This window comes from Euwallacea similis, chromosome 17 (genome assembly GCF_039881205.1).
Source record: "Euwallacea similis isolate ESF13 chromosome 17, ESF131.1, whole genome shotgun sequence".
Lineage (NCBI taxonomy): Eukaryota > Metazoa > Arthropoda > Insecta > Coleoptera > Curculionidae > Euwallacea > Euwallacea similis.
The window spans coordinates 2,536,615-2,559,358 of record NC_089625.1 but is presented as its reverse complement, the minus strand read 5'-3'; the positions used below and the strand labels follow the sequence as shown (position 1 = coordinate 2,559,358).

Sequence of the window (22,744 nt, the reverse complement as noted above, 5' to 3'; positions counted from 1 at the left end):
AGTTTTGCTACGTCAACTGTCTCCTAGAAGGAAATATACATATAAGAAAAATAGTTTTCAAATGAAACAAAAGAGTCCAATAACCTCGTTATTTTCACTTATAATCTGTAATTCTCGGTCGAAAATTATTTAAAGAACCTACAAATCATTAAACTTGGCGACCATTTTTCATGATGTGTCACGTGACCGAAAACAAATTTCTCATTGGACCGATGCTAAATTTTTTGTTCCTCTTAACGAAACACACACTAGTTAGTCAGCGCCCTCCCGGGATAACATTAATACTGCTTATCGCAATGTAACTTGATTGTCTTCGATATTTCAATTATTTTGAATAAAGGTAATCATTAGTTTTTAAAAAACCTTAAGTAGGAATTGAACGATCATATACATGTCTAGGATCACTTTGTGTTAGTCAAAAATTTAATGGTGAATAGTAAATCGCTTAATCAACACCCTGCGTTTACGGTGCACTGTCCATTGCAAGATTTTTTTAATGATCACTCGTTAGTTGAAATAAGTGAAACATCGGAAAAAATGAAGCCACGTTCCTGTGTGACTACCGACGTTATCCCCAGGAAAACGATAGCATTAATGTATGTCTCACCAAGAGGGTCCGACGAAAAAAATTGAACTTCGATCCAATAAGAAATCGGTCCTCGGTCAAGTGACAAATCACGGGAAATAGCCGCTGTTAATAACTCATAGGTTTTTCAAAGATTTTCCTTTTTTTTTTATTTAAACGTGCTTTTTGAAAAGTCAAAATATTGTTGAAATTAGCTCCCACAAAATGTTTTATGATAAGAGTTTTTGGACTTTTCAAGGTGAATTTTTTTACTAAAAATTGATGTTTGTTTCCAAGCAGAAGCCGCAACCCGGTTTTGTTACACGATTGTGTCATTTAAGTATTCAAAAAATTAAGTTTTAAAATGGAACAGAACATTCACAATATCTGGAGGGTAGGGCACATTCCTCAATTCTAGTATAAATCCAGAAAAAGCGCTAGTACAGGATTCACCATTTTCAAAAATATGTACAAGGTAGGGTATCTAGTTGAAAATCCACTAAATAATGAATGTTTTGTTTAGAAAAGAATAAGATTATATTTCCATTTTCTTGCTTATACACGTTCCTAGCTAACAAAAGTCGGATAACTGTTTATAAAAATAAATAAAGTGTTGAATAAAAAGGCGGAACTCGAACTCCATCACACACTTATCCTTCGACGATTGTGTACAGGAAATAAACAAAACCGCATTAACCTATTCTATCCGAGTTTAACAAATTTATACAGGGTGCAATAATCCTTAAATATTCAATCTATAGCGCGAAAATAATAGTACAATGTCTCACGCTGCCAGCGCAACAAAATTTGTCCAGAATCCTTCAGTGTCAACGAAAGTACGTAAACAAAACTATTTTATTTTTATTTACACTAATTAATAATAAACAGAAGTCGCTCAACTACGAAAGAGACGACGTTTTACATAGAAATCGGTTAGGAAAAGGGAATATTTCAGTTGGAGTCAGTAGCGGGAGCGTTCCTTCGAGCTAAACGCTCCGCCCTTGACGACGTCGCTGCTTCATCGTTATCTACAACAGATTTAAAATCCTGTTTCTGTTCATTTTAAAGCATACTAATAAGTTGCACAGCGAAAAATCAAGCATAAAAATAGAGGCCTTACAAATATTTTTGTCCTCTAATTAAAAAAAATCCCTTTCAAAGATTTCAAGAATTATTGATCTTACCGCCAAATATAATTTTTAAAACCATAATTTCCAAGTCTTTAGTAGTCTGATGATTAAAGATTTGCCTAGAATATTCAGTTGTTGGACAATAGAAATTATATACAAAACTATGTCTAATATATGGAGAGTTTGGCGACTGATAAACCAGCCAATATTTTATTATTACTCTTTGGGATACATTTATTTAAGGTGCGAGTCCCGAACAGATCCCAGCGCAATCCCATCCAAGAAGACATTTTCACTAAATCTCGCCAACTCTGTTGAATAAATACGACCCGAAATAGAGTCAAAAACCTACTTAGACATAATTTAAAAAATACTATAAGACTCGGTACTAACATAAAAATTAAGTATAATATATTACATCATAAACTCTTTTCGAAAAAATCGTACTAAGCGGTGTAAGCACAAAACAAAGCACAAGGCAGGATAAAAAGAGTGGCTCCAAAACGTAGGGAGGCAGTTTACCTACTTTTACTAGAGCCAGCCGCAGCTTTGGGAGCGGGACTGCCTTCCTTCGCTCCATTGGTCGATTTTGGCGGTTGAGGAATAATCGTGATTTCATCGTTGATCTTCAGCGGCTTCAAGTCAGTGTTCTAAAACAATGATTAAATTGAAATATAACACTTTATGTCCACTTACACAGACCTTCGCTGAGACCGCCGGTGACGATCCTGAGGAGGTAGATGCCGTTTTCTTGTCCATCACTCGCTTGGCCACCACACTATGCGCTGAATACACGTGGTTTTCGAACTGCTTATACATGCCGAAAGTGGCGGTACAAACCGTACATTTGTAGGACAAATGCGCTGGTTTTAATGTCATATTGTGGTCACGAGCTACGTGATTCAGAAGTTTCCATTGATATACCTGAAAAGAATGGTCACGTTATTGAATAATCTGTTGAAAAACAGACTTTCTTACCCTTCCACACACGGGACATCTTCCTGAGTCTTTACTCTTATTAGCTGCATCCTGCATACTGGATGTAACCAGCCCGTGAGAGCCCAACAAGTGACGTTCTAAACCCTGATCGGTAAAGAATCGAAACTGGCACTTCTGACAGTTCAAAGGCGGCCTGTTGTAGATCATTTTAGGGTGGATCTTGATTTTATGAATCCATTGCATGTGGTTTCGTAATTGTTCTAAGTCCTTCACACAAAAACAAATAAAAAAATAATCCTTCTACAGTAACTTTTGGCAAACTTATTACCTTAATATAACCATCACATATCTCGCATATAACGAAGGAGTTTTTGGAACTGGTATCGCCGGGCTTGGAAGCGGTCGGAGTGGCTGTGGTGCCCCTCGGCAATGGAGTGATAGAAATGCTAGGCGTATTTGAAGGTTTCTTCGCAGTTTGTTGTGAAGGAACTTGGGTGGTCTGCAATTAAGGAATTGACTATAACTCTCTCCATAACAAGAATAAATACCGAAACGGAAAATACTTCCAGAAACATGCAAGAAAATAACAGAAATAAGAGCAACTTTAAATATATAAATAAAAGATTAACAACTTTTCTATGTAGGTAAAAAATTGATTATGTGGGAGGAATATTAGTCGATATCAAGCAGGTAACCCGGTTAGCTAAAGATTAGAGACACAGCGAAAGCCACTGTTGCGGGGAAGAGATAAAAATGAAATATTTTCGCAATATCCCTAATACGAGAGTTGTTAGGGGGACCGTTACCTGTTTAGAGGCTGCCTGGGCGGTGGATGGAATGAAGGCCATGCCGGGCACGGAGCCCAGTCGACCGCCCAACTCACTGCCGCCCACCACCTAACATATTAACAGTCTAAGTAACAGACACGACGAATTAAATATTTCACTACAAACAAATCACCTATCGTGATTTCTTCAGAGACTTTTTCCAACCAACCTTGTAGCTGACAGAACCGGAAACCGCAATGAAGGAGTGAAATGCTAATAAAATGATAATTTTAAGACGAAATAACTAACCTGGAATACTTGATTTCCACTTAATTGGTAATTTGCTGGAACCAGGACCTGACCGCCTGTCTGCTGTTTAAAGATCATGCCCTGAGGCCGAATTATGGGCTGCGTTTTAACCGTGGGCCCCAGCGATGGTCGACCACGGCCTCTATTTAAGGCTGAGGCAGCGGCAGCAGTCGCCTGCAGCTGCATCTGAAATTAAAAAACAATAGAATATTATCAGAACGTGAAATGCTGTTTGATGTAAGAAAGTTTTTTTTCAAGTTGTATCTGATACTTTTTCAGGACTGAAACAATTTATAAAAAATTAATAGAACTTTTCCCCGTGGCCCTTGTCTATTGCAAGTTTTATATGTCTTACCTTGGACAAGAATTGGTACTGCTGCTGGGCATTCTTGTTAGCTGCCAACGTCTGATAGGCCTGGACCGTCGCGTTCAGACCTGTAGCTCTCATTTTTGGCATTCTGGGAATCTTCGCGGGCGGCTCCCAGTCCGGTGGCGGCTCCAAATTCCGATCGGGTTTGAACTTTCGGGCGCACACCACCAGATGCCTAGACAATTTGCCCTTTTGATTATCCTCGAAGGGACACGAGGGGCACTGGTGAAAGGCAGGAGCTCGCTCCAAATGACCACGCACCGCGTGCTCGGCCTCCATATGGAACAAAATATCATGGGGGCTGCGCACTTCGTACGAACAAAAGTTGCACTTGTACACGAAGTTTTTCATGTGAGGCGTTTCCAAGTGGTACGCCATTGCTAGTTTTGATTCGGTTTTAAAGTTGCAGAACTCACATTTCGTTACTGGCATCCTAGAGACACAAACCCCCGTTATGACAAGGAACTAAAAATTGTCGCATTGGATACTTACTTGAAGTGTTCATTGTTGCTTTTGCTCATTTCAATATTCTTTATTAGTGAGGCTATTGTTTTGTTAGTTTCAGGATTGCTTCCTTGTTCCCTATCTCGTTTACGTTTTTGTTGTTTAAGCAGGTCTGATTGGACGAATTCTTGCACCATGTTGAACCCGATGTCAATGAAAAACTTGCCTGTAAATATTAGAATTTAGTTCTCAGTTTGTGACAATTTTAAATGAATTTCACCTAAGGGACTTTCAAAGTATGAGTAAGGCTTTTTGATATCTGGTTCTGGCTTCTCGTCTTCACTTTCATCTTCCGAGGAAAAGGACTCACTGTCTTCGTCTTCATCTGTTTTTTTTTTTTATAAAATATTTATATAAAAAAAGTGACTAAGCATGTGTGGACAAACCTTTCTTCTTTCTTTTACTGTCCTTATCAGCGCATCTTCCTTTGTCCTTCTTATCTTTCTTTCTCTTTTTAGTGTCGGTTAATTCTTTTTTAATAACGGCCACAAAGTTTTTTAAATCCTTGTTCGGCGGCTTTTCGTATACATAAGGAACTGGAACAGCGATGTAAATAAGCAAAAAACGCAATAAAAAAACAGCGGAAGCTCACCAATAAATGAGGGAGCTTCAACTACGAACATGTCGTCGGTCAAAGTGGGCAGCAAGGGCGGCACGGCGGGCTGCAAAGTAGACGCCATGATGGGAGACGCCTTGGCCGCCCCCGACACCGGAATCGGGGTGATGGTCGCCCGCATGTTGGGCGGATACATTCCTTGGGCGGGCACCGCGACTGGCAAGACACTGGTAAAACTCGTTGTCGCTAATTGTTGACCGGACGAGGACTTCGATGACGTAACTGGAACTGGGCCTCGTCCTAAACATTTATGGTTATCTAACAATTTATGGGATAAAGCAAATAATAAAAATGCTGGTGACCTTCATCTATCCCTATATCCTCTGCAATCACCTACAAAAATATAGTTAATTTCCTTCCTTACGTTATCACATAATTGTCATTGTCAACTTCAGGAATTGTCTGATGAAAACGTTTTTAAATATACTTGAATTTCTCTATTTCGTAGAAGGAATTATATATTATGATATGTATGAAATTTTCTTACCTGACAATATTGAATTGGTATCAATAATGACCAAAGTGGGCTCTTTTTTCCCTGTTGTCGAATGAACCGCGTTTGAATTCGATTTCGTGGCAATTTCCACCAATCGCTTGGTGTCCTTAACAACGATGGTGGATGCATTCTCTGCCGGAACTTTTTTGACGCTAGGTATGCGTTCTACAGTGATTTGGTCACTTACAGCTAAAAAAAAACATAAACAAAATATTAGAAATAATTGAAACGATCTAAATTTTGACTATACCTAAGGGATCCTGCGGCAACACCTCCTCGACATCAGACCCTTCAGAATCCCTGTTTTTCTTCTCTGGCGGTGGCGACTCCTCTTTCTCACTCTCCACATAGCTCTTATTCTTATTCAAGTTCCTTGAACTTCGTCTAGGAGCAGAATCTGCTTTTATACCAGATTGTTCAGAAGGCGGCTGCTTTTCTGGGGTGTCTATCAAATCGATTACTTCCGTTCCATTCGTTTTTGGAACGTCTATTAATTGAACGTCATCTGAAAATGGAAAATATAAGAAAAAAGTAACGTACTGAAAACACCTTTACCCTCATCTTCACTATTAAGTTCTATGGTATGTGAAGCCTTGGTTTTCTCTTCCTCCTCTCCATCTCCCACTTTAATTTCTCCTTGAGAGTCAACCTTAGCGGCCTCGACTTCTCCATTGTCACTAGCCTTTTCCATTGACTCATCATTTTTTGCTGATTCAGTTTTTGATTCAGAACTATCCTCGTGACTATCACTTTTTTTGTCATTACTATCTTGGCTGTCCTCATTGGTTTGGTCAAGAGCTGTAGATTCACTCTTCTCATCTTCATCTCCCTCGTCGCTACTACTGCTACTGCTACTAGAGTCATCGCCCTCATTAACATCTTCTTCAGCTCTCTGAGGAAGACTGCCATTTGTATTGGTGTCCTCATTGCCTTCCGGTGGCAAGCTGCCATTTTCCTCTGCAATTTGTTCCACGTTCGAATCTTGACTGTCTTGGCTACTTTGACTCTTGGCATCGTGGCTAATTTGGCTGTCCTGGCTATCTTGACTATCGTCGTCTATACCACTTTGACTGGTAGCGTCATCTTTGCTTTCTATTTCGACGTCATTGTTACTGTCTAAACTGGCATTATCCGGGGTTTCTTCTAGAGATATTTTATTTACAGAAACATCGCGCGTATCTACATCTTGGTCATCCGAACTTTCCCCGTCACTGTTTTCCGTAGTTATATCTTTGGTTATGTCGCCATTTAATAGGATGCCTAAATAAGTAGGAAAAGTGTTAATTTAACCGAACTAAAGGTTGGTTATGACTAAAGGTGTCTTACTGGAGTTTTCTTCAGTTGAGTGGATTTCGTCGATTTCCCCCATTTCTGCTACTTCTGCCATAGCCGATTAACCTAGAAGGTGAAACCTGGAAGAAATTTCAATTATGAATTTTCTTTAAAATCAAGTAAATAGCTAGTTCAACACAACGTTTCAGTTCAAAATCAAATTTTGATTTTCAATACAACAAACAATAAACATTAATTCGTTATACATGTTTCTATCTAAAAACATACATACATTGCCAAGATATAAGTACCAAAAACTCGCATGATTAGTAAATGTTTGGCGAACGATCGTCCTGTATAGTGCTTGTATACCAAAATGAAAAAGTGAAAAGAGGAAAAGGCGAGGAACACGAAGTTGTAAACAGAGACGGAAGACGATGGAAAAGGAGAGATGGTTCTGCGTGGTAGAAGACAGACCGTGGCTGTACGCCACTGGAGGCCCATCAGTGTTCTAAGAAATTATTCTATTTATTACTATGAAGCGAGATAAGGAATTTTGTCAGAAATATTGTTTCCAAGGTGCCTGTCTAGACACAGGAGAGCTCAATAGTCATTAGGACTGTTATTAGGCCTCCGTATAAAAGTACCTATTATGGTATGTAGGCGTTTTCAAATACCACTACAAAATTTATAAAGATAAAAAACAAAACCGTGAGCTTAATGCTAATAGTTTATATATTCTTTGTTATTACCTACTTACTTCTAAAGCCCAGTTTACCCTGAAATGAATATGGGCTAAAAAAGAACAGCTTAGAACCCAAGAGCGGCATAGCTCAGTCATATTCACTTACTAGCCTTTTTTAACTTTTTTGATCAGTCGTCAGTGAGTAATGGTGTTATAAATAATAACTGTTCGTTTAAAAAAGCCACTCTAAAATGCTTGCTGGTTAAGAACAGGCGAACCGACCTAACTTGAGTTACACTTGCCATTTCCAAGTTTTCCATTATACGATAATAGATGATATCAGTGTCTTGAGGCGTATGTATGTATTATTTTCAAGCCACGGTCATGAGTAACTCTTGAAGGTGGTCAGTTAATCTCTTATCATAAGCTTTTTTAATTTGTTTAAAAATTTTATAGCCAGACGGCTCTTATTCTGTTAAACTTAATAAGATTTTAAACTATTAGTTATGCCATTTACCTGCAACAAAATTTTCATAGAAAACTGACCAAGACACAACCTGGACTTTTCATGGGAACTATGATTTTAGTTAATAGAAATTTAGCTCTTAAACTGATAAATATTCCTTATATTTAGTTATTTACCTCCAATTTAAACTCGATCTGAAGTTAGACCCAAAATTATGACAGGTCATCAATGGTATACAGGGTAATTTAGGGGGCTATTCTCTAAGAAATTTTAAGAATTTTTTGCCCTTCAATGATTCTTGGAAAAATGCTTTGTTTCCTAGATACAAGGTGATAAACGTTTTTCATGAAATTTATTAAAAGCTACAACAACTGTTCAAAATGACTGCCACCAGCTTGGATGCATGTTTCTGATCTTCTTCTCATTGACAGCCGAACTTTCAAAAATACCAGGTTTGTTTCTTATTGAATTACGCCCATCGATTATGCGATTTTTCAAATCTTCCAGGTTTCCCACTGGATTAGTGTAAACTAATGATTTTAAATGACCCCATAGTAAATAGTCCAGAAGGTTCAAGTCTGGGGATCTAGCTGGCCATAAGTAAGGTCCATCACGACTAATCCAGCGATCTCCACATGTTTCTATTAAAAATTAACGAGCAATCCTACTAAAATTCGCTGATCCTCCATCGTGCATAAATCACATTGCATTTCTAGTTCCCAACGGTACATCTTAAAGGAATTCAGGAAGTAATTGTTCCAAAAAGCATCGATTTACTAGTCTTGTTTTCAAAACTCACACTATCTTGCTACGCTTATTTTAACAATTTTAATAAAAAAGAAAAAATTTAGTCAATAAACATTTATGGCCTTGTATCTAAGGAACAAATCATTTTTCCTAAAATCGTTAAAGAACAAAAAATTCTTAAAATTGCTCAGAGAGTAGCCCCCTAAATTTTTGTCTAACATTTAGGAAACAGCCTGTATATGCACGTCAAATCTGAATTTTAAACTTTGGATCAGGTTCAAACCTTAGCTATATATTCCTGCCTTAACTAGATTCAATTCAAAACCGTAATTTAAATAAACGCATTCTAATTGATTAATTGTGTAACATTCCTTTATAGAAAATGTTCCCAAATCAGCTTTTGGGGGAAATAAGTATACCTACCCAAAACTTGTATACCAAAGTTAAATTTATTTAAATATATCCTTTTTGCACCTCCACCTTTGTTACAATTTCCATTTCTTCGCGTTTCCGCTTCTGAACTTCCCTGTCTGTACCAGCAGTCTGCGAAAATTGGAAAAACAATTTTTAACATTGGACAACTTGTTGGGCCATAAAAAATTGAAAAATGCCATCAATTTTCGAAAAATTTTCTTTTTAATTAGTACAGTATTGTATTCAATTGTTCACGACTAATTTATATCATGCATAGCCATTTGATATGCTTTTTTCCTATTCTCTAATCTATAGCAAACAGTGCTGCAAAACTCATATTTTTTATTAAAGTCTATTTTCACAATAGAGATTTTTGTCCAATTGTTAGTGTGCTCATAGACAAAATTTCCACTCATATACCAGTAGATTGTTTTCATCAAAGGGAATTTTAAAAAATCACAAGTTTTCTTTTTTAATGATAATTAAAATAATCCTGTTTCATTAGATCACCCGTATTGTAATATATTCAAATATTTCATGGACTTCCATAAAACACCACGAACTTCCATGAAATTGCTTATAACAAAAACCCATAATACCTATACTGAAGTACCACCCTGACAAAATTGAATCTAATACAGTAACATGAAAAATTCCCTTTTCAAATTTTGGGCCTAAGTCACATTAGGTTAGGGTAAACTGGTGTGTTGTGAAAAATGCACTGTTTATGGAGCTTTACATTAAGATCAAGATTAAAACCATGCTATAGAAACCACACAGGAGTTCCATGTGGACATCCCATTTTTCACTTTTTGTCAGTGTTATAAGTTGTAACTGATGGTATCTGACTTATTGGATTAAACTGTGGTATAGTAATTTCTGGTTAGCGAATTCCTTCGATTAACTTTCATATTTCTTTGATGTGAATCTATAAAACTAACTCTTATCAAAAATATCTTAGAAATATTGCATATGATAATTACAGAATGTCACTGTCAAATATCAACAGCAGGAAATTTAAATGTAATTCATGACATGATTTGAAATATATGCTGTTTTAAATTGAACAAGCAATGAATATTCCAGAATTTACTGTAATTCAGGTCAGGACCAATGGTAATAATTTGTCAACTTGTATTAAATACATATATATATATTTTCATATTAAAATACATAATTTAATAGTTATTTCATGTACATGCTAAAAATATTTCATGGTATATTCAATTTGAGGTATCACCAAGGTATTTTCGTAGAGAAAAATTAACACACTTTCTGCTGTATGTCACAGTCGCCTGTGAAGATCTTTTGGGCAGATTTAAATACCTATTTACATAGAAATAAAATTATAATCACCAATTAGTGACACTATTTATTGGGATACCATTCATGAAGCACACACTCATATCATGAGAATTTTTATATATTAGCATTGATAAGAATGAAAGGGGCATACACAACTCTCTTTTTGGTAATTTGTGAACATTGTTGGACAATAGGTATGCGGCCATCATTTAATTCTTGCCATAATCTTATAACTTTTGCAAATACCTTCCCTCTTTCATTTATTTCTCACTAAAATAAAAATCTCTCCCTTTTGTGCTGAACTTTGAATAATTTGGAAAAATGAAATCCAGAATGTAACAGTGAACAACACACCATTTACGTGAAAACTTTGTGGTGTGATTACGTGTGCTCTTAGACCTATTTCTAAACCACAAACTGGATGCACACCGATATGATAATATAAATTTCTGAACAACTCCAGCACCTCCAGTGCCTCACCCTCACACACAGCATGGTATTTCCAAATGGGCTCCAGGAGAATATTCCTGAAGTGCTAAGGTAGAATCTGATGTCAATTATGAACTGAATACATTCTGTCTTAGTATTACAGATTTGATGTAAGTATTTATTACAGAAAAAATTTAAAGTGCCTATTGGCCATTTTGTGACTAACTGCATACTAATTATCCTACTAATTGAAAATGATTATTGCAAATGAGTTTACAAAGCACTATGTCATGGAAGTTCAACATTGACATTGTTTGTATATCTTCAAGTTATGTAAAAAAGAGAGACAGATACAGAAAAAATTAAGATTTCCTCATCTACTTAAAAAACGCAGAATAGAGGCCATTTAATTTAATTTATTAATGAAGATAGTTTCGAATTTAATTGTTAATTTAGTTACTCAAACTTCCAAATGGTTTAAATGAAACTTTGAAAAATGGAATAAAATAAAAACAAACATGACCATACATCAGGGACCCCCACAAAAACAATAAACAAAATGTCAGTGTTGGGTAGTACTAGAAATGGGGGTCGAACAACGAATTAGTAATAGAGTGTAAATGTAAATGGGGGGACGGCGCGTAACAAATGGTCGGCGCTCCGCCACTGGGTTAAGGTTCGTGAAATGATAACAAAATCCCCAGCTCCGTGCGCGCCGCCACTGGCCGGAAAACCCGACCCTGTTTCGCCGTGCCAGGCCACCAGGGGGCCACGGGGGCCCCATGGCCCCATTTCCCACACATAACCCTGGATAATTACCAAAAAGCAGTCGGAATAATTTGAATTCCCGCCACGGCACATGAGATATCACTGAAAAGAAACACAAAACATCTGTACCGTCCAATCGCGAGGTGATTCCGAACAATCGTAAATACCCGAAGAACAAAAGTTGCCCGACACTTGCCCGGGATATTCAAATGTGTAAATGGGTAAACGCGGTCGAATGGCGATTTTTCTGGTAGAAAATTGAGGATTCTTGTGGGGAATTGTGAGGATTTTAAACGGGAATCGCGGAGGACGTTCACAGTTACGTAGCTAACCCTTGGCAACGCACTAAACTGCCAATATGGCGTCTAACGGTACGTCACGTGATCAAATAGTGACGTCGCCTCTCTCCTCTCGCTTCGCCCGCCCGACGGTCGAGCTTCGCATTGCTGAGTCTTCACGTCGGCAGCCGGCCACATGGAGAACGAATTTTTACAACAAAAATCTTCCAAAATGGGTTTATCGATTCGGGAGCGGATTTGAAAAAAAAATAGTGCCAGACCCGTTTTTATGCCCTGAATTGAATTTAATTTTTTGTATTAAACCAATATAACAATAGAGGCATAAACTAAAAAAAAATCGGAAACAATAAACATTGGATTGCATCACAGGTCACACAAAAGTTGTTAATTATCGAAATTGTTGTCTAGTTAAAGTTCCCTTAATAACTTTAACTTCCCACAAACGAAAATTAACTTAAAAAAGATTTTTTTGGTAATTACGGAATTATAGCGAATTCGATTCAGTAATAAAATAATAAAGTAGTAAAGTGTTCATCCTTTTTTACTAAATTTTATTGCAAATTTGGCCATCCAAAAAAAAAATGCCTATAAAACTTCTTCAAAAAGAACGCATAACATTCGTGTAAGAAGCGCTGAAATACGTAAAGAATTTTAATTTTTTTGTCACGGAGTATGTGCATATATGTACAGTAATATTGGGTATTTTTCAACAAAGAGGTAATCCGATTTCAGGTCGTCAGAAATAGTCAGAAATATGAACAGCGTACCGGTCGGGACTCCTCGAACATACGTACATATATTCCTGACTGTTTTTGACGATCCGAAATTGGTTTTCTCCCCATTTGAACAGAACTATTGTCTACTCCCTCGGTGGTGCATTTTCCTATCGTTTCTATACGGAGTGAGTCATAATTAGGTTAAAAGTTTTTAAGGGTTGATTTCTCGACTCAAAATATTTAAAGAAGTTCTTAACTTCAATCGAACTTTAGTCGAAAAACATCTCCAGTTTGAGTTACGGTTATTTACAGATGGCCGTTAAAAACTAATGTATGCTGCATTCTTTTAAAACAGCTAAAGTTACATCAACCATATTTGGTACATTTTGTAAAACTCTCCCCCGGGACAAACTATGAAAGCCGTAACTTGGACAGGGGACATTTTTTCAACCAAAGTTTATAGGATTTTTTTATATTTTGAGTGGGGAAATTAACCCTAAAAAGTTGGACGAGTATAAAATGACTCATCATGCATGATTTAGTAAATTCGATATTATTCAAACTTAGATTTAATATCCCTTATTTTTTTAGTGTTGATTCTGAAGCCAAAGTCCCAAAAAATCCCCTCTAAAAATAATTCCTGATTATTGAAGTTATGGCAAATTGCTTGGATATGGTGTTATGAATTACTCATTTTGCGAATCTAACTTTTTTTGCGCACTATTAAATTGAGTATTTCAGTACGATATTTTCTCAGAAAGCTCCAACATAACGTAGAGACATATTCACGTACCTATTTCGGGGTCTTATTATATACATATGTATATAAGTTTTATGCCTTCGTTTTAATTACGAATCACTCTATATATTGCATTGATCTTATCTGAGTCAATACCAAAAATTATTAATAGAAAAACCTGTGACAGAACCTCCTGTGTGACCCCTTTTTGAAAGGGTAAATATAAATAAATATTGACTATTACGTAGAATATAAATACCTATTAGGATTTAGAACGTGACTATAACAATAACTACCTAAATCTATATCAGCCTTCAAATTTGGACTATTGAACCCAATTTTCTTCATGAACTTCATTTTGCATCTTAGTGTTTTGTGCAAAAACATATTACTATAAATATATATTTTTCACTATAAACTTTATTTATGAATACAATTCAATAAGTCCACACTCTCCTTAGATAAATTTAAAAACATTATTGCCTAGAAGTTCTAAAAGATTAAAGTTGCAATATTTTAAACGAAAGTATATTTTTTTCAGTGTTTAGGGATAAATCGCCATTATTCCCGGCTTGACTTAATTTTCAAGTTAAATAACTTGATGATTTCGTGACTTGACATGAAATCAAATCAAATATTCCTGAATTCCTCAAAGTCGATTTTTAAGTTTTGAATTTTGTGGAGAATCCTTGCGTTTCCAAATTTTATTAAATCCAATGGCTTTGTTTGATCTCTCAAGGAAGATAGGTATTTTTCAAATATTCAATTACAGACGGTAATTTGTTGGATTTTTTCACAATCTATCAGGTTACAAAACTACCCAGAATTCAAACACGTTCAAGCTTTAAATGTTGTCGAGATTTTTTTAAGTTTTCATATTTAATGGTACCCGGTGGTTTGTTATAATTTTTTTTGCATCAATCTTTGAAAATTGCTGTCATTTTATCAGAATCCTGTAAGAAAGATAATTTTTTTCTCGTATTCTTTCGTACTCAATGCACTACGCAGAAACTCAAAAAATAATTTGTTTCTCACCGTTTTCAGTTTTCAGTCAGTTAAGTCTCTTAAGATTCGATGGAAACAATTTTTTTTGATACACCGACAATAACACGGAAATTCCTTAAAGAGTTTTTTAGGCTTTGAAAAAGGGATTCAAAATTTTCTGAAGTTTTCCTCTATTTGATGAACCAAACACAGTGAAAATTTTTTAAAAAGTTTCTTCATGGTTGAGTGACTAAAAAAAAGTCGAAATTTATAAGAGAGGTTAAAAAACAGTCGAAGTTTTTACCGGCTGAAAAGGCAAAATATGAGGAAAATCTGCATCAGAAATATATTCAAATTTGCTATCTATTTTGATCTCTATAGGTTTTAAAGACAATGCTGAGTTTGACCTTATAAAACATAAATTACCTGTATTAAGATGCATTAGAAGTTTTTTTTTAAGTGAGACACCCTAAATGTTACCATATTTTTGAATCTTATTCCCATTGGGTAAAAATTCCTAACACATGGTCCTATCTCGATGCCCAGCAGTTTTTGAGATATTTGTGTTAAATTTGCCGAATCGAAGGTTCAAAAGTAACATTGAAATTTCATCAGACTCGCAAAACAGACTAAAAACCCGAACCTTCTTCCGGCCCAAGGTACTAAGAAGTTATTTCTTCCCTTCCACTCCTGTTCGCTCAATATAATCAAACCTGTGCGTGGAAATGAATGCAAGATTAACATCAAAAACGATTATAGAGACTTATTTGAAACCAATAAGCATTGATCTCTACTTTTTTTTATTTTTTCTTAGCCGTCGAAAGACCAAAACCTTGACGAAATTTGTCGGCAATTTACCTGGTTTCCTGAACTAAAAATAATGTGGAAATTTCATAAAGCTTGTTCAGATTTAAAGTAGCAAAAAACTGAGAGAATTTGCGGGTCATGTTTCTTCAAGAACCAAAAATATATCATTAAAAATAGCTTCTCTTCAGTGTTTGAGGCACCAAAAAGACTGGTCATAAGGTGATTCGACTAGATAAGCCTTTAGCAGAGGTAGTTGATTTATTTTTTTAAAGACGCCAAAAATGTTTAAAATATCTGAGCATATTTGGAAAGAACAAGTTCTCCGATTTTTCAAGTTTCGTCCCCTCGCAAAACGGCTTAAAATTCCGCAAATTTACGTTCAATGAAAACTAATTCCCTCTTGTTTCTTACAAAGTCAACTTTTGTAATATTATATAAAGGATATTTGGAGGGACAACTTTAAGACGTAACATAATAAACGCGGCACTTTGAAGTGTTAAGTAATGAATAGTTAAAAAATATTTGATGCCAAGTCAAGCATTACTGTGTGAAAATCAAATTAAGTTGAGAAATCGTTTTTAAGTGGTGCAGATGTAGCTTTTTTTGATAAAAAAAATCTGTCCCTTAAAAAAAAAATTGTTTTCATCGTGACGAAACAAAGTACGTCAACTGTCACTTTGACAGAAATCTGAAATTCTGCAAAAATCTCTCCGGCAATTTGACGGATAAACCTTCTTAGCAAAAAAAAATCATAAAACGATATAAAATTCCGAAATCTCCGCGCATGAGGGAAAAATACGCATCCAATTCACGGAATCCAACATGGCGTCTCTGTCGAACAATATTTCTAAAATGAGGCTACACACCCGTCCAACATGAAAAAAACTCGAGTTCAACAACAAGCGTCCGTCCCCGTTGAGCGTCGAAGTGGATTCGCCCGAACCTCATTTTGTTCATGCTCTCGCCGTTTCTAATGAATTTTTCTCGACGTCCGCCATGGCTTATGTCGGCCATGGCACTTTCCAATTTTGTTTAAAATTATCTAGTAGCGGTGACGATCCAAAAGGCCACCCCTCATTACGCTACCAACCCTCAGGGAGCTGCTTGTTGAAAAATATCGATTTTTCTTCCTAGAATTCTGTCTCCGGCACGTGACTTTCTCAGAAAGTTGTTTATTGAAAATGCTTTGGATATTTTAAACCCATTGTATTATTAGCAGTGACGTAACGGTTTGTTTTTGCAATAATTCCATGACCGAAATTGCACTGATTAGCCATAACAGTTTTTTCTTATGTTTGCGTATAGATATTTAAGTATTGATTCGCTTTATTTTGCATAAAAAATAAATTCTTACCTAAAATTTTAGAACTTTTCTTCCTCCTCGTCGTCAAAAGACAAGAGGCTCTTGTTTTTTGATTTTTTCGATTTTCTATCCTTGTCTCCCTTTGAGTCTGATGACCTCTTTGAAGTAGTTGCTGGTTCTGATTTTTCTAATGAGTTAAGTTGCTTCTTAGAAGGGGGCTTCTTGAAGACTATTGGTACTGAAAGGTCTGCCGGCTTTTGCTCTTCCTCTGCAAAACAAAAATTGTCGAAAATTTCACTTCGACGTTGATTAGAGTACGGTGCCTTCGCGACATGCGCAGAAGACGAGTGTCAATATATGTAACTAAAAATTGAGATCCTAAGCAAAAATTGTAACAAAAATGAAATTTTTCGTCCACTGAGTATTAAAGATATTCTTTGAATGCATACAAAATAATTCATTAATGACCCCCATTAACGTATGATTTTGAGCACCTTCGATGCGGTCATGACTGCTTGCTTGCACCTGGGCTATGTTGTGATTGCTCAGGTGCAACTATGCTTTATCTACGCACTTATGTTTGACCCGTGATCAGTATCTGTTGTTTTTGAAGGTTCCAACTTTTGACATAGGGTTTTCAATGCCGGATTGAGATACAAATCCACTTGGAGTAAATAGAGTGACAACACAACTAAATTAAAGTAGGCAAAGAAAGGTTGAACATGATCATAACACGCGAAATTTAAATGAGACGCAGTGCACTTTTTAGGATAATATTTTTATAGGTAAATTTAGTTTCAATGACCAGCAAATAAAAACACATAATATACAGGTTATATGAAACATGAAAAATATTATAATATACACGAAAAAAAGCAAAATTTTAGCTTCCTAAAGGTGGAAAAAATATTTTCAAGACTTTTGAGAATGAAAATTTGTATTCATAAATTGAACAGAAAGTCTATTTTCTGCGAGAAATAGTTAAGATCGATGGAAACAGTTAAATCCATAGATACAGCTATAGAAAGTTTATTAAGGAATTATTCGGTGATTTGCAGGTTCATAATAGGAATCAATATGCAGGGTGTCCTATGGAAAAAATCGAGTTTCCCTCTCTCCCTTTACAAAGAATCAGGTCAAATATTCTCTTAAAAAAGCACTGAAACCGTGCTCTTATTAATCCTTAAATTACTTCGAAACTGAGAACTACGGGTTTATATAGTTTTTATAGATTTTTATAGATACATTAACCTTTACAATTAACAAATTCAAAAATTTGCTCAATGTACAGGGTGTCCCGTATATACAAATAGAGTTTTATTCAAAAACGAATAGAAATATATGTAGAGATTCCATGGGTGCATTAACTTTAAAGAGTTGGCAATTTTAAATATTACATATTACACAAGTGGTTTTATTTGAAAAATTTCAATTTTCGCGTATCAAATATAACACAGATAGTTTTCAAAAAATTAGAAAAAATGGCTTGATCAATGGAAAATATGTCAAATTTCAGGCAAGTTAGATTCCGAGAGCGTTAGTTTTAATCGTTTCTTAGAGGAAAATATGTCAAATTTAAACGATTTTAGGGTTCAATAAGCACCTTCTGCCGTCCAAGATGCCACAAAATGTATTTTTAAAGGTTCCTTAATGCAAATTGGACAGTAGTTGAGGTTTAAAAATGTTAGTTTTTAAGTTTCCAGGAGACATAGTAATTTTTAACTATTTTTTTTTGAGTAAAGTAAATAAAATTCCAATAATTTTAGAGCTAAATAGTACCAGTTTCAAACGTCTCAAGAAGTATAATATGTAATTTTTAAATTTTTTTAATACAAATCTGATGGTAGTTGAGGTTTCAAGAATGTTAGTTTATTTAAGTTTTCAGGAGGCATAACGTGCCATTTTGGGTGCTTTAATAGCATTGATCAGTTTCACTCCCAAAGGGAGCAAAATTTTCAAAATTTACTGAATATAAAGTATGACAAATTTCACGGTGCTACGAGTTCAACGGCCAGTTTTTAATTTCTCAGGAAACATAGTCATCTTTAACGATTTCTTAGAGAGAAATGCGCGAAATTTTAATGATTGCAGAATCGAAAAAAGAACAAATCAAAGACACGATTTACGAAGTAAACAACGATAAACAATCTCTGGCTTCGAACATTATTATTATCCCTCGGAGATAAGAAATAATAAGAATATTTGAAAATTTCGTGGAAGCCAAAATGTCAATGTTACGCCACCACTGGCGCGCAACACCACAACCTGACCAACACCTAAATTTGGCATAATATCCCTACTTCTTACAGTTAAAACTTCATTGATAGCAAAATTAATGCCAATATTATAACGAAAAATGTATGCAATTCATTATTAATACGTAATTTTTCGTTAAAAAGTTATCGAATTTAGCAGGAAGTTGGGGAGTAAATAATAAAAGGAGTGCGAGAGAGAGGGGCATTGTTATTTGAGACGTGGCGTTGGGAATGTACTTTTCCAAGATGGCCGCCGAACTCTACCAAGCCAACTTGATCGTGGGGAAACCTTCAAAAGCCCCTAGTCATGTGACCGCCCGATTTGTAACCAACATTGTTAGGGAGTTTTTGCACGAATTTTATATTCCTAATAAGCAAACATTAAATTAAAAGATTTTTTTAAAATTTAGTTTCATCTAAAAGTAAAATAAATCTTACACAAATTAATTACTGCGCTTATCTAAATGCATCTCATTAAAAACGTAGATCACCTAAAACAAATAACTATTTCAACAAACGGACGTCATAACAAATATGGCGACGTTAAGAGCCAATTTTCTCTATCCGTTAAATAAAGTTATCTGGGAGCAATATACCGTTCAGCACTATGAACGGCACCATGTTTCACAAAGGGGGAGTCAGCGTCTTGTTCACACGCTCACAAAACTCAATACGGCGTCTCTCTCGAGCGCGCTGATCACCGCCGTCTGACGTGCAGGAAAAAGTGGCCCACCTCAGCGACAAAATGGTTAGGTGATCATATTTTTCAAAGAAAATTCATAGAATTTATCAGCATAATATTTAGACAATTGCATTATGGCGAATAAAAAATAAAGTCGGCAAAGGCGGAAGGGAACGACGCGAAGTTTAAAAATTCAAATGAAAAGCGTGGTGCGCTCGAATTTAAAAGTTGGAAATTCGCGGGCCATGCGGCTTTGACGAAAATGCGCTTGCGCCATCTTGAAGAGCGCTCACAGGTGATCACCATTGCGTCATTGTCAATGTGTAGATTTTTTCTTAAAAACAATATTATTTTCTGGAAATATCCTCTTTTTCGACAAATCAAAAAGGCTCCACTGTATAGCCACAGAAACTTAAATCCGTACATTTAGATATATGTATTTGAAATAATAAATTCAAAATACATTAAGTGATTCTACTATATCCAAATAGGAAAAACTATTCTGTCAATCTGGCAACATTGTATGACGTCAAATTACTCTTAAACAGCCTTGTTCGAGAAGTGATGTCTTCTTAATATAATGTCAACGTCACCGCTCTACGTTTCCAATTGCGGCCGTAAGTAAGACAGAGACAGAACACGCATAATAATAGCGCTACTATCGATTTCTCAACTACAGTGAACAAACCCCATTTCATTACAATTATTCCGCCAATTTTCCTAAAGAATTAATTCCCTATCGTCTCCACTACAATATTCTATAATAAAAGCTACTAATCTAGTGTTCCAAGATACATCAGTGCTTTAAAAGGAACCCCAAAATGAACTCACCCCGCTCTAACCTCAACTTTTCACGGGCGGCTTCCTCTTGGTTGAGATCTCCGGGGCGAAGCACTACTATTTGAGGTTGCTCTTCCTCGGTGTCCAGAAAATCCTCCTCACTGACTGGCCCCAAATCTTCCCTCTATTGAAGAAATTGAGCACTTTAAACGGGTTCTAGGGCAAAGACTTTAACCTACTTTGGTGTCAACAGTGGGCCCCTCTTTGTACCCAGCCTGTTCTTTAAGTTTTCTCAAGAAACTAGGTTCCTCTGGCTTCACGTAAGCAATATTATGCTTCTTTGGCATCGCTCATTCGCAAAAAGTACTTTAATATTTTGTGATCGCGAGTAAAAAAGGCACTATACGAAAGTCACCTACGTATACACTCACCGTGATGATAACATTGGGACTGGTGCGGGCAGGGGACCGGGGAGGGCCAGAGTACTCCTCTTCTGAGACATTTTTGCCTGACTCATTCCGAGGACTTTTTCATCTCTTATTGGCCGAAATTGGCTCACGTGACCCGTTAACGGAACGCTATAACGTGGAAAAGTCGGTGCGAAAATGCACCGACGTTTCGAAAGTTTTTGCCGTATGGTTGAGTTTTGCCTTCCCCCATAATTTTCTATAACTCAACTCTATCCCATTTGGTGTTTGCCACCACGTCATCGAATTGAGAACTTGAGAAAGTTTCGTTTTTAAAGAAAAAGAAAGAAGTCCGGAGATTCATAACTATTTATTTGTTTATTATAAAAAAATTATATTTTTTGCCAATACTAAATGGTATTACATGGTTTAGATTGAATTTAACTCGGGTTTGGATTCTTTAACATTGTAACCATTTATCAGATGATATTTGGTGACGTAACGAGCCTTGCATCAACGAAAGAAGGATATCCATAGGCGGGGAATACATTTCGCAAAGGGGGGACCATTATGATTTATTACCTTTCAATTCTAGCAAAGTAATAATGCATGTAGTGACTTCTGTTGAATGTGATGAACCACAAATGCGTGAATTTGAATTGTTATTAAATTTAATTTTAAAATCTAGTAAAAAACTACGCCAAAAAATTTTTCAGATTCCTGAAAAGTTCTCTTTTTTTGCTGAAACTTTAAGTTAAAATATAAATACGGAAGCAACAACTATATAGTTATAAAGAAATGCGGAATCTTCTGATTTAAAATTAGTTAGGATTAGACAAAAATCTTCAAAAGTAAATTAATTAAGGTTCATTCAAGTTAGTCACCACAATTACTGAAAATTACTCATCAAGGTTCAGTTTTAGCTAGTTAAAAAAATCCGGGAACTAAAACTACAAAAACATCTAAAAAAATAAGTCATGATTCAGTATTTTATCACTGAAAATCAGCTCAAGTTAGTCAAAAATCTTGAGAAGTCGAAAATAAAAATTAGACAAAATTCAAAAGAATTTTCCAAAACTTAAATTATAAACGTTAAATAATTCCAAAAACTAAAGATGTTATTTTCGATTATAATGAGCATGAATTTTTTCTGATTAAATCAGGGAGAGCGAATCAAATTCTTGAGAATTTTGTCAACAAGATCCCCATAACGGATCTTTATAAATAACTTTAAATCAGTTTGATTGGTTAAAAAGAAATCCAAAAGGTCGCCTTGAAACATTAATTCGAGTGTTCAGATTAATAAAATAAATTAATTCCGGTAAGTCAAAAAAGACAAATAAATTTCCCCGATTTCTGAGATTAGTTACGAATTCTGGGAATATTATCTTGAAAACAGTTCATATTCTTAACAAATCTTAATAATTTGTTTTGTTCCGGAAGGAAATAAAGCCAATTCCGGATTCGTCACAAACACCACGTACAAGATAGAATACTGCTCATATTCCTAACTGTTTTTGGCAATTTGGAAATGGTTTTCTGTCTGTTATGTGTGCAGTAACCCTTCTATATTGCTTCTGTATTTTTTAATAAAGAAAATAATGCATAAATTCCAATCTTAAAAAATGTCCCTTACTTTGTGCCTAAAAACTCGATGTCACAGGTAGAAATCACGTTAGTTAAAATCAAAATTGTGACAATCCAAATCCTGTCCTAAAAGTTCTCATTTAAGAAGCCAGAGTTGAGGCGAAACTTTCGAACTTTTATTCCAAGAAATTGTGAAAACATTCAAATCGGAATACAAACAGATGAAAATTACGCTGAAGTATAATCTTGGTTTTGTCAAAATATTCTGGAATTTAAATTTGACGAAATTGATTTGTGGACATAATGGCGAATGAAAAGTTTACCTAAATATTATGCATATGTATAGTTTTGCATTCGCCATTTTGTGGAAAATATATTTTCATTTACATTTTATATTTTTTCA

At 35.5% G+C, this 22,744-nt stretch overlaps 3 protein-coding genes across 4 annotated transcripts in view; all 3 read right to left on the bottom strand.

Annotated features, from left to right (window-relative positions):
• ssp6 (short spindle 6) overlaps positions 1-22,744 on the bottom strand; it is a 64,143-nt gene that overhangs the window by 25,621 nt on the left and 15,778 nt on the right. The gene's annotated exons all lie outside the window — the stretch shown is intronic.
• On the bottom strand, positions 1,079-12,176 carry MEP-1. Of its 2 annotated transcripts, XM_066398242.1 has the most exons (17): positions 11,834-12,176; positions 7,023-7,108; positions 6,252-6,956; positions 5,947-6,201; positions 5,688-5,885; positions 5,177-5,440; positions 4,971-5,120; positions 4,805-4,909; positions 4,573-4,750; positions 4,066-4,513; positions 3,711-3,896; positions 3,441-3,530; positions 2,963-3,133; positions 2,674-2,901; positions 2,398-2,619; positions 2,222-2,345; positions 1,079-1,593 (listed from the first exon to the last, which is right to left on the bottom strand). In XM_066398242.1, the coding sequence occupies exons 2-17, from the start codon at positions 7,081-7,083 to the stop codon at positions 1,517-1,519; spliced, it is 3,462 nt and encodes a 1,153-aa protein (XP_066254339.1). In that variant the 5' UTR covers positions 7,084-7,108; positions 11,834-12,176; the 3' UTR covers positions 1,079-1,516. The 2 variants fall into 2 exon arrangements, with proteins under 2 accessions (XP_066254339.1, XP_066254340.1); XM_066398243.1 differs by lacking the exon at positions 3,441-3,530 and having other exon boundaries at positions 11,834-12,175.
• On the bottom strand, positions 8,928-20,932 carry LOC136414352 (uncharacterized protein KIAA1143 homolog). Its single transcript, XM_066398330.1, has 4 exons — positions 20,587-20,932; positions 20,399-20,531; positions 16,682-16,898; positions 8,928-9,409 (listed from the first exon to the last, which is right to left on the bottom strand). The coding sequence occupies exons 1-3, from the start codon at positions 20,692-20,694 to the stop codon at positions 16,690-16,692; spliced, it is 450 nt and encodes a 149-aa protein (XP_066254427.1). The 5' UTR covers positions 20,695-20,932; the 3' UTR covers positions 8,928-9,409; positions 16,682-16,689.